The 16,074-nt window shown below is 34.4% G+C and overlaps 1 protein-coding gene across 10 annotated transcripts in view; it reads right to left on the reverse strand.

The window, feature by feature from the left end:
* Positions 1 to 16,074, reverse strand: part of TUT4 (terminal uridylyl transferase 4) — a 141,756-nt gene that overhangs the window by 48,015 nt on the left and 77,667 nt on the right. For all 10 annotated transcript variants that reach the window (XM_063104195.1, XM_063104196.1, XM_063104197.1 and 7 more), the window contains 6 exons: positions 13,772 to 13,858; positions 11,619 to 11,722; positions 8,849 to 8,906; positions 8,647 to 8,750; positions 8,269 to 8,358; positions 6,444 to 6,557 (listed from right to left, as the gene is read on the reverse strand). In XM_063104195.1, coding sequence (XP_062960265.1) covers positions 6,444 to 6,557; positions 8,269 to 8,358; positions 8,647 to 8,750; positions 8,849 to 8,906; positions 11,619 to 11,722; positions 13,772 to 13,858 — 557 coding nt within the window. The remainder of the gene's footprint in view (positions 1 to 6,443; positions 6,558 to 8,268; positions 8,359 to 8,646; positions 8,751 to 8,848; positions 8,907 to 11,618; positions 11,723 to 13,771; positions 13,859 to 16,074) is intronic.

Raw genomic sequence — 16,074 nt, forward strand, 5'->3', positions numbered from 1 at the left:
ATTCAGCATGGCATGGGAAGGCCACAGCAATCTGGCAAGAAAAAGAAACAAAGGGCATCCAAATAGGAAAGGAGGAAGTCAAATTGTTCCTGTTAGAAGATGACATGATTTTATACAGAAAGAAACCTAAAGACTCTACCAAAAGACTCCTAAACGTGATAAACAAATTCAGTAAAGTTGCAGGATACAAAATTAACATATAAATATCAGCAGCATTTCTATACACCAACAAACTTGCAGAAAAAGAAATCAAGAAAGCTATCCCATTTATAATAGCAACAACAAAAAAATAAAATAGAATATCTAGGTTAAATTTAACCAAGGAGGTGAAAGAGCTCTACAAGCAAAACTTAAAAACACTGATTAAAGAAATTAAAGAAGACTCAAAAAAATGGGAAAAAATCCCATGTTCATGGAATGGCATGGAATAATCAACACTGTTAAAATGACCATACTACCCCCCAAAATCTGCAGATTCAATGCAATATCCATGGAACTACCAATAACATACTTTACGGAAACAGAAAAAAAAAATTCAAAAATTTATGTGGAACAACAAGAGACTCCGAATAGCCAAAGCAATCCTGAGCAAAAAGAACAAAGCAGGAGGCATCACACTTTGGCTTCAAAATATACTACCAAGCTATAGTAATCAAAACAGCATGGTACTGGCACAAAAACAGACATATAGATCAATGGAACAGAACAGAGAATTCAGAAATAAATCCATGTACCTACAGCCAACTGATTTTTGACAAAGGAGCCAAGAACATACATTGGGGAAACGACTGTCTATTCAATAAATAGTGTGGGGATAACTGGAGATCCATATACAAAAGAATGAAACTAGACCATACTCTCACCATATACCAAAATCAACTCAAAATGGATTAAAGACTTAAATGTAAGACCCGAAACTATAAAACTTGTAGAAGAAAACACAGAGGAAACACTTCAGGATGCAGGACTGGGCAAAGATTTTCTGAGTAAGACTTCTAAATCACAGGCAACAAAAGCAAAAATAAATGGGATTATATCAAACTAAAAAGCTTCTGCAAGCAAAGGAAACAACCAACAGAGCAAAACCACAATCTACAGTATGGGAGAAATTATCTGCAAACTATGCATCTGACAAGGGATTAATATCCAAAATATACAAATAATTCAAATAACTCAACAGTGAAAAAAACCAAATAATCCAAATAACTCAACAGTGAAAAAAACCAAATAATCCAAATAAAAAATGGGCAAATGAGCTGAATAGACATTTCTCAAAAGAAAACATACAAATGGCCACGAAGTTTATGAAAAAATGCTCAACATCACTAGTCTTCAGAGAAATACAAATCAAAACCACAATGAGATATCATCTCACCCATGAGAATGGCTATTATCAAAAAGACAGAGAATAACAAATGCTGACAAGAATACAGAGAAAGGGAAACTCTCCTACATTGCTGGTGAGAATGTAAATTAGTACAGCCATTATGGTAAACAGTATGGAGATTTCTCAAACAACTACAGATGGAATTACCATAAGATCTAGCAATCCCACTACTGAGTGTATATCCAAGGGAATGAAAATCAACAAGTCGAAGGAATACCTGCACTACCATGTTTATTGCAGATCTATCTGCAGTAGCCAAGAGTAAACTAAATGTCCATCAACAGAAGATGAAAATGTGGTATATGTATGCAATGGAATACTATTCAGCCATAAAAAAGAATGAAATTCTCCCATTTGCAGCAACATGGTTGAGCTTAGAGAAAATGTCAAGTGAAATAAGCCAGACACAGAAACAGAAATACCACACGTTCTCACTAATATGTGGAAGATAAAAAAGTTGATCTCATAAAAGTAAAGAGTAGAATAGTGCTTACTAGACACTAGCAAGGGGTGTGGGGAGGGGGAGAAAGGAAGGGGAGATCAATGGATACGAAACTGTACAGAAACAGAAGAAGATCTAGTGCTCTACAGCAATATAGGGAGACTACAGCCAACAACAAATTACTGTATAACTTCAAGTAGCTAGTATAGAGAGGATGTTGAACGTTCTCAACATAAAAAGGTGACAAAATGTTTGAGGTTATGGATATGGTAAACACTGTGATATGATCATTGCACACAGTATAAATGTACCCAAATATCATATTGTATTCCATAAATATATACAATTATCATGGCTCAATTAAGAAAAAAATAAATTGAAAAGAGAAAAAATTTCAGAAACAGAAGTAGATTAGAGGTTACCAGAAATGGGGGGTTAGAAACAATGAGAAGTTACTGCTTAATGGGTATGGAGTTTATGTTTAAGATGAAGAAAAACTTTTGGAAATAGATAGAGGTTGTAGTCATACAACACTGTGAATATAATGAATTCCACACAATTTTATGTTTAAAACTGCTTAAAATGGAAATTCTTATATGTTTTACCACAATAAAAAATCAAATAAAATAATAAAAATAAAATGAAATATTAAAGGTCTGACTGGTTAGCTCAGTTGGTTAGATATAGCATGGTGTTGGTAACACGAAGGTCAAGGATTCAGATCCCCATTCTGGCCAGCTGCCAAAAATAAATAAATAATTTTTAAAAATTAGAATAACTGATTCTTGGTTTTATGCCAGGTTTCAAAAGATATTTTGAAATGGTCTGAAGTAAATACTTACATTTATTATAAACTCTCTTCACTTAATTAACTTATTTTAAGGACAAAAGTTTTGCATAAGATTTAGAGCATGGCTGCAAAGAATGTTTTATAGACAAAGTATATAAAATTTTCATTTTAACTTCTCGTAGTTTTAATTTAGCCTTTATTTTGGTTGAGAACTAGACAGGTTTCTCTCTCTTATATTATTTGACTAAAAGATATCCTTCTGTATATGAAAAGAAAAAAAAAATGATGCCAATAGACCTTTTCAATGCAGGGTTGCCACAAACCTTCAGCTTGTAAAAAACAAACAAACAAAAAAACTCACCAATATCTGCAAAGTGCAATAAAGAGAAGTGCACAAAACAAGATATGCCTGTATAAATCTAACAGAATATGGACAAGATCTACATGAGGAAAACTACAAAACTCTAATGAACAAAATCAAAGAAAAACTAAAAAAATGGAGATATAGTTCATTTTCAGACAAGAAGATACAATATTATCAACATGTCAGTTATTCCCAACCTGACCTGTAGATTTAATGCAATCTCAAACAAAATCCCAGCAAGTTATTTTGCAGATATTGATAAACTAAATCTATAGTTAACATAGTGACGCAAAAGACCCAGAATAGCGAACACGATATTGAAGAAAAACAAAGTTGGAAGACTGACACTACCTGACTTAATAACTTAATATAAAGCTACACTAATGAAGAGAGTAAGGTACTGGCAAAAGAACAGACAAATAGACAAATAAGTCAATGGAACAGAATAGGGAGCACAAAAATAGACCCACATAAATAGAGTCAACTGATCTTTGATAAAGGAACAAAGGCAATACAATGGAGCAAAAATAGTCTTTTCAATAAATGGTGCTGAAAATGACTGGACACACACTTGCAAAACATAGATTCTAGACACAGACCGTACACCCTCCACAAAAATTAACTCAAAATGGGTCATAGACCTAAATGTAAAATGCAAAACTGTAAAACTCCTAGGAAAAAATCTAAATACCTTGAGTAATAGCAATGACTTTTTAGATATAACACCATGAAAGAAATAATTGACAAGCTGAATTTCATTAAAATTAAAGTTTTCTACTCTGCAAAAGACAGTGTCAGAAGAACAAAAAGGCAAGCTACAGACTGGGAGAAAATATCTGCAAAAGACATTTGATAAATGACTATTATCTAAAATACACAAAGAATTCTTAAAATTCAACAAAACAGACAAAACAGTAACAAAACAACCTATTTAAAAAATAGGGCAAAGACCTTAACATACAGCACACCAAAGAAAATACACAGATGGAAAATAAGCATATGAAAAGATGCTCCACATTACATGTCATTATGGAAATGCAAGTTAAAGCAACAATGAAATACCTCAACACACCTAATAGACTGGCCAAAATCCAAAACACTGACCAATTGCTGGTGAGGATGTGGAGCAACAGGAATTCTCACTCATTGCTTATAGGAATGTTAAATGGTACAGTCACTTCTGAAGTTTGGCAGTTTATCACAAAACAAAGCATACTCTTTCATATGATCCAGCAAGTCCGCTCCTTGGTATTGTTAAAATTGATTATACAAATTGGGCTATTCTTAACCCTAACCCAACTAAATCAGAGTTGACGAGCCAGGGAGAAAAAACATTTGGGGCACACAGCTCGAACAATTATCCTGCAAGTACAGCTGCTAAAACAGCCTGTTACAATCCTACGTCCAGTTTTGCCTAGTAGCTGCTGAATCAAACTGCTGTGACTCTAAGACTAGTTTTTCCTACCACGTCACTCACCAATCAGAGGCTGCTAGTTCCCCAAAACTTCACTAGTGCCAATGAGTTTTCTTCAAAACAATACATAACATTTCTTTCTAATAAACCCCCCAACCTTTCTTTGTTCTTTGGACATACTGAAGACCACCATGGTCTGTGTGTATGCCTCAAATTGCAATTATGTTGTCCCAACATTTTGCTTAGAGATTCATCTCTATATTTTTATTTTACCTTGACAGTATTTACTCAAAAGAGCTGAAAACTATGTCCACACAAAAACCTGCACACAAATGTTATAGCAGTTTTATTCATAACTACCAAGACCCGGAAGCAACCACAAAAATGTTCTTCAGTAGGTGAATAGATAAATAAACTACGGTACATCTAGACAATGGAATACTGTTCAGCACTAAAAAGAAATGAGCTATCAAGCCATGAAAATACACGGAGGAACCTTAAATGCACATTTCTGAGTGATAGAAGCCAATATGAAAAGGCTATCTACTGTATAATTTCAACTATATGACATTCTGGAAAAGGCAAAACTATGGAGATGGTAAAAAGATCAGTGGTTGCCAGGGGCTGGATAGAGAGGGGATGACTAGGCTGAGCACAGAGGATTTTTAAGGTAGTAAAAATACTCTGTATGATACTATAATGACAGATATATCATTATACATTTGTCCGAACAGGCATAATGTACACCACCAAGAGTCATCCCTAATGTAAACTATGGATTATGATGTGTCACTTTTAACAAATGTACCACTCTGGTGGGGCTGATAATGGGGAAGGCTATGTAGGTGTGGAGGCAGGGGCTATATTGGAAATCTCTGCATCTTCCTCTCAATTGTGCTGTGAGTATAAAACGGCTCTTAAAAAAATAAAGACTTTAAACACATACACGTACATTACTCAACACAATTCAGCAACTTAAAATTTCCTACTAGAAAACAATGTTTAAATTTTGTATTTCCCTTCTACTGTTTGTTTAAAAGAGAGAAGAAAATACTGCTAAAACCAACATGCACTCATTAGAACTTTTTAAAACTTACTAAGGCCATCTGACACCTACCATATTACCCTGCTATTTTGTAATTTTATTCTTTGCCATGACTATCAAAGTTTATATGAAATCAGAAAATGTGATTTTCCAAATAAATCAGATTATTTCTCTCTGACCTCAAAATAGTCACCCTTCTAAGAAAGTAGAACTGGATCCTCCCTAATGCCTACAAATCCACTTTGTGCCAAGAATCAGGAAGAATAGATGGATGATTAAGAGCTCCTTTGAACCTCTCTCAGAGAGTAGAAATTGGCTACAAAAAGGGACCCTATGAGTCACCAATTTTGAGTGAATATGAGTATAATCTGTTCCTTTGAGTGTATATTCTTACGCTTAATGCAATTAACATGACTTTACAAGCGATGAAGATGAATTTCCTTGGATTTGTTAACCAAAATTCACAAGGTTGACCAAATACGTACAGGAATAAATCAAACTTCATTGCCAGGCGGGAGGAGAGAAAATACTCTAAAGAGAAGAAACTTATATATTTGCATCTGAGCGACTATAGAATGTATAAGCTCATGGCTGGCTACATGAACTTCATAATCTGCAGCATTCTAAGACTGTGAAATTAAAAAATATTGCAAACAATATTCAGTGGTTCTATTCATCTAATATTTTTTTTAAATTAGATAATTTTAAGGCTAGTCAACTGAAGCAGTGGGAGTGGAGAAGGAACAAAAATCTGTAACTGGCTGTGATCAAATTAGTTGTAAATACCATTGCACTCCAACCAGTCCATCTAACATTCTTTGATAGTCTATATTCTCCCATAATAAATTGTTCAAAAGTTTCATTGTTTAATTAATTATAGCATTAATGAAAGGAGAAAACTTAAGACATCTGTGATGGAAAGATCCTTTATTATGTCATGAACTGAGCAAGATCTACATTGTTTTCACAAAAACTTCTTTAAAGTTCTCTTGAACACCTACCTCTTGTAGAACTGGGATGACAGGTGGCTTTCTCTGCTGCAGAAAGTACAGCACCATAAGGATGTATGCATATGAAGATAAACTTCCCCTGGAAGCATCTCCAATGTCACATCGCTAAAAAACATGATTGAAAATAAAACTTCAGAATCTTATTACATGCAGAAATATTGACTATTCTGAGACACCATTTTTTTTAATCCATCAAACTGGCAAATATCCAGAAGTTCAATAACAAACTGTTACACAGGGTATGAGGTAACAGGCACTCTCATACATTACAGGTAAGAGTAAAAATCAGTACAAACTCTATGAAGAATAGTTTTGGCAATATGAAAATTACAAAAGCACATTACCTGTGACCTGGCAATTCTATTCTAAGAATTTATTCTGCAAATGTCAAAAATGTGTAAAAAGACTAAATAAGAAGGCTTTTTTTTATTGTAGCATTGTTATAACAGCAAAAAACCAGAAATAATTTTAGTTTCATTAGCAAAGTACAAGTGAAAAAAAACTGAGTACTAGCCACATTATGAAATAGTATGCAGCCATTAAAAAAGAACGAGGAAGCTCCTGTGCTCACATGAGATGATCTCCAAGATCTATTGCTAAGTGAAAAAGTAAGTGCAGAACAATGTTTTCAGTGTGTTTATACCTGTGATAAAAAGGTGGTAGGAAATTTATATATTTGCTTGTACTGGTATATTATACTTCTGGAAGGATACAGAAGAACTTTTAACACTGATTGCCTCCAACAGGAGGCAATGGTTGGCTAGGAGATAGGTGGGGAAGGGAGATTTTCCATTTCCCACCACAAACCCCTTTAGACCTTTTAAATTTGGAACCAGATGAATATGCTCGCTATTCAAAGAATTTTAAATTAAAAGAAAAATCTAAAAGCATCCTCAGAGACTTCTCCCCTTGAGCAAGGATCTAGCCTATATCTGTATATAAAGTGGAAAGCAATGATTTCTTCGATATGAACCACTTGGTTTCAATACCAAAACTCCATGTAGTTAACAAAACGATCATGTTGGAGTTACTTTACAAGGTGAATCTAGAAAAGTAGCTTTATCAAGTTTCATAGGTAGTATGTGCCTGCATGTTTTTCTTTTCTAAGATTCTCTCTATTCAGAGAGACATGTAATAGAATATCTAAATAAATATGCTTTCGTGTTGGAAAGAATAAGCTTTAAGAAATCTGACCAAGTCACTCCCCTACTAAAACTCTTCCATTAACACATTCATAAAATTAACTGTTCACTGGGCAACAGTATAGTAATTAAGAACAAAGACTCTGACTTTAGACAAACCGGGACTCATGAAGTAGGTACTACACTGAAGTAGGGAAACAGAGGTCCCTGACCCCCTGTAGTTTATACATTTAGCAAAAGAACAAGAAAACAGAATTCAATGTTATAACAAGTGTTACACAGGAGAAGCATAAAATTTTATTGGTAGTATTGTTGTGTTTTCTTGGTCAGAAAAATTTATCACTAAACCCAAATATCAGATTTTCTAACACAGAGATTCTTAACTAGGTTAGTATGCCAACTCCCATGACTAGGGGTTGAAAATCACCACTGCACTGAGAAATTTTACTACTGAGAAAATAACTAGCATGTTGCACACGAGAATAGAGCATAAATAGGAAAAAGACTGAGAACTACCCTACCTTACCATAAATTCAACCCATTTGAGTGGCCTTTTTTAAAAGGTCAGGTAAACAAAACTGAGATAATACTCTCACAAGTCTGACATCAGTATCTTTCACTTTAACTATCATGAGTATTATAATAAAGCAGATCATTAACTTTTTCATAAATACCTTAGCAAATACTTTCATAGTATATCCCAAGTACTGCACTCTGGGATCAATAGCTGCATAAGTAGCTAGCATTCTTGTATTATGCTGAGCCTGAAAAATAAGCATATATTTGAACGCATGATAAATTTCTTAAAATTAAACTTACAAATCAGATAAACATGTAATACACTCCAAATAGAATATATATAAATGTAAAACTTAAAATGCCTATTAACAAGTCAAAAACTAACCTCAAGCTGAAGGAAATACCAAGGTGACTGATAAAATACTTTTTCCTTATACTGCTCACATTTGAAAGTTTTAAACATAAAAGTACAGTTAGTAACCTGCAAACTTTTAAAATGAAAGTGTATACCTGGCCTATAAAGAGAAACTTACCAATGTATTATATAAACTGATATCACCTTCTAACCCACTTCGTCTGTGTTCAAATTTTACTATAGGCACTTTGGCAGTAGTTATAGGCAAAATGTTTCTTAAACCTGATAGGAAAAAAAAAAAGACTTCAGCAGGTTAAATAATTTTTGTAATGCTAAAAAAATATCTTCTTTTGTCTTGTGCTAAGATTTAAAATTCATACCTGGATGTCTCTTGAGAATTTTTGCCAAATTCTCAATTATTTCCTTACAATTTAATTTCTAAAAAAACAAAACAAATAAATAATAAATTAAAGTTTGTTTGATTCAATTTGGCCTTGTGCAAACTCTACTTCAATTCAGACATTTAATGATAGCACTTAAAATTTCCAGCAATAAAGCTCTATATAACCTTGCTACTCAAAGTATGTGGTCCATATAACCGTGATATCAGAATAATCTGGAAATTTGATAGAAATGTAGAATCTCAGCCCCTACCCCATCTACTGAATCATAATCTGCAATTTAACAAGATCCCAAGGTATTTCACATGCAGATTAAAATTTGAGAAACACAAAGACAGGAGAATAATATGATTTTCAATACATGAATAAACAACGAGAGATGGGTTTGGTGAGGGCAAAACAGTATAGTGATTAAGAACACAGACTCTGACTTTAGACAAACCTGGATTTAAATCTTGAACTAAGTATTGATTAGCTGTGTGACTGACCAGATCATTAACCCCTCTGAGCATGATACCACTATTCTATAAAATCAAGATAATTATATACTCCTGCCCTATACAGTTGTTGGGAGGATTCCATGAGGCATGTATAAAGTATTCAGCAGTATGCCTGGCACAAAATGAGTACTTTAAATCTGTGTTGAAGATTTATTATGATGATTATGTTGAAGAGGAAAAGAAAGATAATACTATTATTACCAGCACTTATTTCTTCAAGGAAATTCTTACATCTGCAAGTTTAAGTGTTTTACTCTTTTAAAAACCAGAGATAGCAGAGTTGGTACTATAATGATAACCAAACAAGGAACAGGGAGAACAATGGCATTATAAACTAACTAGATTAAACTGAAGGGTATAAACATTAATCCCGACAGTTATTATAAAATCACTTTTGCTCATCCCCGACATGCTCTTTTCAGCTACAAGAGAGCAGTAACCATTGCAGTTTAACCTAGGGATTTCAAGGGAATTGTTAGTTACTAATCCACACACAATAAAATAAACAAAAGAGGTTAATTTTTCCCTTTATTATGCAAGGATATCATTATACTAAAATTTTAAAGTTTCAATTATGGCTCATCTGGAAGAAAATAATTTATTCTTTTTCACTGTTTTAACTTCCCAAAGTGAATGGCACGGATCATATTTAATATACAAACCCTCGGTGATTAGAAGTCTGATTATTAAATTTTGCATAGAAGATATCTAAAACTCTAACTTACTCCCTCAGTAAAAATCATTTCCTATTCTCTCAATTCTTGCTCTTCACAATGAAGAAGGGCAGCCTCTTTCCAAGTAGGTGACACTAAGCAGAAGTTAGTTAAGGAGAACAAATAAAATATTTGCAACTTTTCAGTTTCTTTATAGAACAAGATATTAACACCAGGAGCAATTTCTTAGGCCCAGAAATAAGCATCTACTAGGCATCACTGCCACCTTTACACCAGGTCTATCAATTTCAAAACAACATTTTGAAAGAATTATCAGAAACACACAGGTACACTACTCTGCTGAATTCTTTTATAATGTAACAGAGGCTATCCTGACACCACTACAGATGCCAGAAGCTTGGCCTCACCCCAATCTTGCAAGCAGTCCTTGATTTTGAAATATAAATACCAATAGCTATGCTGGTAAAGGACTGAGCATCTACAAGGATCCCCTCCTTCTCTAGTTGCTGTTAGGAAGGCCTGGGACACTTCTTCCCTGTCCAATCAGTCCCTTTCTTCACTGGAGCTTGGACAATCTCATTCCCACTATTGAGGCCTGGCATACAACAAAGGAAAGTATAAGTGCCCACTCTCTCTGCTGAGACTGCACTGGGGGAAGGACTGCTCCTGGCATCTCACGGTGGAACTCAGAAAGCTTTCAATTTCAAAAAGCATTGGTTAGGTTCTACAGTACTATTAGTACTATTTCAGCTACATAATGGGTTAAAAAAATTACAAAGAGAGGCAGTGAGATACAATGGAAAGAGCATGAACTCTGGACTCAGACAGACCTGGGTACGAATCCCGGCTCCAACACTTACTAGCTGTGTGAACTTGGGCAAGTCAGTTTATCTCTCAAAGCCTCAGTTTCCTCATCTGTAAAATGGGGGAAATAATACCTACCTCAAAGGTGTTTGTAAGAATGAAATGAGATAATGTATGTAAAAGTGTATACTGGGAATTCAGTAAATATTAGTTTCCTTCCCGCCCAAAATGAGTTTCTAAAAGCTACCCTAGCACATCATTTATAACATTGCTTCTATGGAAAAACTGTGTTGCGAGTGCCCAAAAATTACAATTAACTTTAAAATATAACCCATTTCTAAATTAGATGACCACCTGTATTTTCTATCTATAGTGATAAAAAGATATTACCTAATGGAAGAGAGATGAAAAGACAGAGTAAGTGACTCATTACTGAATTGAAGAACCAGCTTTTCATTGGTTCTAACAAAAAAACTTCAACTTTATGGTATATTAAATTTTTCCCAAAATTTATTACAAAGCACTTGTAACTCTTAGTGTCACGGCTTTGCATTATAAAATTATTGAAGCAGTAAATTTTCTTATTTTAAGATTTGAACATCTTCTAAATTGGTAATGCTAATGCTTTTACATTTTGAACACTGCTATTGCTGATATATTTATATGAAGAATAACACCATATATTTTTATCAATACTAGACACAAAAATAAAAATAGATTCATCATTGTAAAAATCAACTTCTACAACCCTTTCCAAACCCTAACTCTTACCTCTGCATTTTCGTGGCCATCCAGGGTCATACAAATATCCAGATCACTATCACGAAATCCAAATCCATTTTTAGAAGAGCCAAATAAGCACAATCTTGCCTTTTCTAAGCAAAGGAAAACAAAAGTCAAAAGTCTTATAATTAGCAGGGAAGAACATTCTTTTATTATCTACTAATGGCCCAACACAAGGTGATCATGGCCACTTCTAATTACCTGTCACTGGAAGATATAATGAGAATTTCTAAAACACCTATCTCAAGCCTAGATCTTTTGCCCAAGTTCCCATAGCCATGTACCACTGCTTCTTGCACTTTTCCAAGACATTATAAATTCAACATGTCAAAACTAAATTCATCAACTTTATACCAAACTTACTATTATTCCTATAATCCCTATTTTCAGCAAATAGTATCACCATCTATTCAGTTGCCCAAGTCAGAAATACAGCTGCAATCCTTAACACTGTTCTCAACCTCCACATCTAAACAATCACTAAGACCTTCAGCTCCTTCCAACTTAACTATCTCATAACTCCATGTGCTTTTCTGCATTCTCAATATCACTACCAATAGTTAAGAGCAATATCTGGGAATCTACCTCTTGAAAATAAACTAGTTCTTTTAGGGCACAACTCAAGTAGTTTTACAAACATCACCTTAATACATAAGATTAATCCTCCTCCAAAAGTGAGTGATTAATCCACTTGATATAAATTATGATAGGATTATCCCTTCACACTTAGTGTCATTCAATGACAGCTACCACTTCAGATAAGCTGTGCCTTAAGAGGGTTGAATTTTTCTTCCTATTAATTCTTAAGTAGACAATACACTTAGATAACAAACTCTATGTATTTTTGAAATTTAATCCTCCCATCCAGTTCTGATGTCCTACATGAAATTTCAATGACAATTAAGAGGCACAAAAGAAGCTATGGCTCATCAGCAAGTAAAAATGAGCATGCATTTGACATAACAGGGACTTAGATTTGACCAAAATTTTACATACTAATAAATATAATAAAAAAATGGAATCTTATAGCACATATCACTTCTATCCCTTTGTCTCCCGCACTTTAACAGCATCTATTATTTGCTGATGCAGTATTATATACCTATTTGTCAATTATCTGTCACCCCTCTCTGAAATATAAGCTTCATGAGAGCAGGTTTCACCTCTTTTATTAGCACTGTATTCCTAGTACAATTCATTCTAATTATATATAAACTGTTTATCTTTTCTAAAATATTTGGCCATAAAACATGATTCTTCACCCCCATGCCCAAAACCTTATCCTCTGGCTATCTTTGCCATCTCACCAGCAAAAACCTTGAAACCATTCTTGATTTCTTTCTTTCTCTCACATTTCACATGCAATGCACCAGTAAATCCTGTTGGCTCTACCTTCAAAATATATCCCAAATCTGACCATTTCTCATCTACCCTTCCAAATCACTATTATGTCTCATCTGGACTTATACAGCCTCCTAAATGTTCTGCTTGCTTCTACTCTTATGGCCCTACAATCTAGTCTCTCAGATCATATCATTTAATGGCTAAAAGCCCTCCTAAAGCTTCTCATTAGCACTCAAAATAAAATTCAAAGCCCTTCTTACAATATCCACAAAGCCCTAATGATCCAACCCCTGGGCTACTTCTCTGACCTCATCTTTCTATTACAGTCTACCTCACATACTCCACTCCAGCCACACTGACTGCTGGTCTTCAAACATGTCAGATGTAATCCAGTCTTGATGTCTCTGGTACTTGCTACTCTCTCTCTATAATACTTTCTCCTTGGATATTCACATAACTTGCTCCTTCATATTATTCAGGATTTTGCTCAAATGCCATATTATCAGAGACCTACTGTAATATCCCATCATTTCTATTCTTTTATCTCCTGCACTTTAATAGCATTTATTATTTGCTGATATAGTATTACATACTTATTTGTCAGACAATTATTTGTCTCCACTTCTGAAATATTAGCTTCATGAGAGCAGGTTTCACCTCTTTTATTCGCACTGGATTCCTAGCAACTAGAATACTGCCTAACGTATAACATTCAATAAACGTTTTCTAAATAAACAAATAAAATGCAAGACCACCTGACTACAGTAACAAAAGAAATTTTTTAACCTATGACATACCATCATATTCTTTTTGAATAAATTTTTCCAAGCCAAATAAAATTTGCTCCCTGTTGTGTTGTTCAGAGAAAGGTGGTGATAACTCATCTAGGTTAAAAAGAAAAGAAAAGAAAAAAAAAAGTAAGGAAAACAGAGTCTGAAAATATCCTCAAGTTTTTATCGCAAAAATTTTACAATTTCCTCATTATTTATTGACTTCTCTCACTTTAAAACCATAAATGTTACTGGGAATGGGCAGGGGGACATGTCACAAGATCATTTTCTCTATGAGATAACTATAAATATATTTACTTCTTCAAAATATCTAATACTGTTTTCTTTAGATATTCCACTCTCTCCCATATCCATGCTTGTTTCTCCCTCCTATAAAGATTATATTCATATTGTTATACTAGGCACCTGGCTCATTCAAATCTAACAACTATCTCAATGCCTGGTCAATATTTCTATCTTCTCTATAAACTGCTTTGCCTAAGCACAGTCTTCAATGAACTCTCCTTAATTCCATTTCTTTAGTTCTCCAAACAGAGTTCCACAGACCATTTTTCTTTTTGACCATTTTTCTAAATAAGACCATATTCCTTAAGAACAAATTCTTTCTTTTTCTATCTCCTCCTTCAGACTCATCCCCCAAAATACAGTAATGGGAACAAAGCAGTAATTTATTAAGAATTTGCTGTAATGAATTAAAAGCTTTTTAAAAATAAATGTAGTATCAGTGGTTACAAAGGAGGGGGAAAGTGAATAAATGAAATACAGATTATATTTTCTTTAGGTAGGGCAGTGAAACTATTCTGTAAAATACTCTAATGGTGCATACATGACACAATGCACTTGTCAAAATCCACAGAACCTTTTTTTTCAGCATTCAAAATCCACAGAATTTTACAGCACAAAGAGTGAGCCTTAATGTATGCAAATTTTAAAAAATCATCTCAGGGCCGGCCCATGGCTCACTTGGGAGAATGTGGTGCTGATAACACCAAGGCCATGGTTTCGGATCCCATATAGGGATGGCCTGTTAGCTCACTTTGGAGAGCATGGTGCTGACACCACCAAGTCAAGGGTTAAGATCCCCTTACCAGTCATCTTTTTAATTTAAAAAAAAAAAAAAGAAAAAGAAAAAATCATCTCAGAGGTCAGAGAACTCAAGATGGAATGCAGACTGTGACAAAGGAATCTATCTGTATTATAAATGTATGAAATCATTCAAGGGAGTGGGGGAAAAGGTGCTGACCTAGGTAAATGTGAAAATGAGTGGATTCTGTAAGACTAAGGGAAAAAGGAACTACAGTTGTCCCTAGGTATCCATTGGGAATTGGTTCCAGGATACCGCCACCCACCCCCACTCACACACAGATACAAAAATCCACAGCTGCTCAAGTGCCTTAAGTAGATGCCCCATATTCATGGGTTCCACATACACGGACTCAATCAACCACAGATCCAATATGTATTTTTGATAAAACCACAGATCCAATCTGTATTTTCAATTGTCAGTTGGTTGAATTCACGGGTGTAGAACCCACAGATACAGAGAGCCAACTATACACAAAAGCACTGCACTCTAGGTGATAAAGTTATTTCCTGCAGACATATGGATTAACCATTCTGATGCTGCTATACAAGTGTACTGAAATGGAACAATTAAATAAATGGGAGGATGGATGCAACTGGTTTTTCACTGTTGGAGTAGGAGTTTACAGATAAGGAGAAGAGGCTAGAATGAGCAATGTGGTAATAATTTACAATTAGACATTAGTATGAAGTCATGTTCAGCTTAAGATAGATAATATGGTCACATACAGAAATATTTATAGATAAGTATATATACATGGGTTAGTAGTCACACAAATATATTCTTGTTCTGAGAGAGCCTTAAAGCAACAATACCCCAGTAATATCAAGCATGCCTAGTGTTCAGATCTGGGTTTCATTCATTCCCCAATAAAAGGAACCAGGGCTCCTTGGAGAAATGCCTGATTCTAGGACTAAGCCAGAAAATATACATGAGGAGACTGAAGCATCTCATAGTGCCAGAAAGTAAGGAAGTGCTAAGCAAACAAACAACCACACACTGATGGTGGGACACAGGAGCCAACTGAAGGAGCTCCCAATGGCCAAAGCTAGAATAATTTGAGCAATTAAAATATTAAGTAGCACTGGATTATAACCCAAAGTATAAAACATACATGAGTCCCCACTGAGATAAATGACTGAATAAATAAATGTAGTGAATTGTATCTTAACAAAGCTGCTAAAAAAAATCATGATCCAACCATTCCACTCCTAAGTATTTACCT

Source organism: Cynocephalus volans, chromosome 8 (genome assembly GCF_027409185.1).
Source record: "Cynocephalus volans isolate mCynVol1 chromosome 8, mCynVol1.pri, whole genome shotgun sequence".
NCBI lineage: Eukaryota > Metazoa > Chordata > Mammalia > Dermoptera > Cynocephalidae > Cynocephalus > Cynocephalus volans.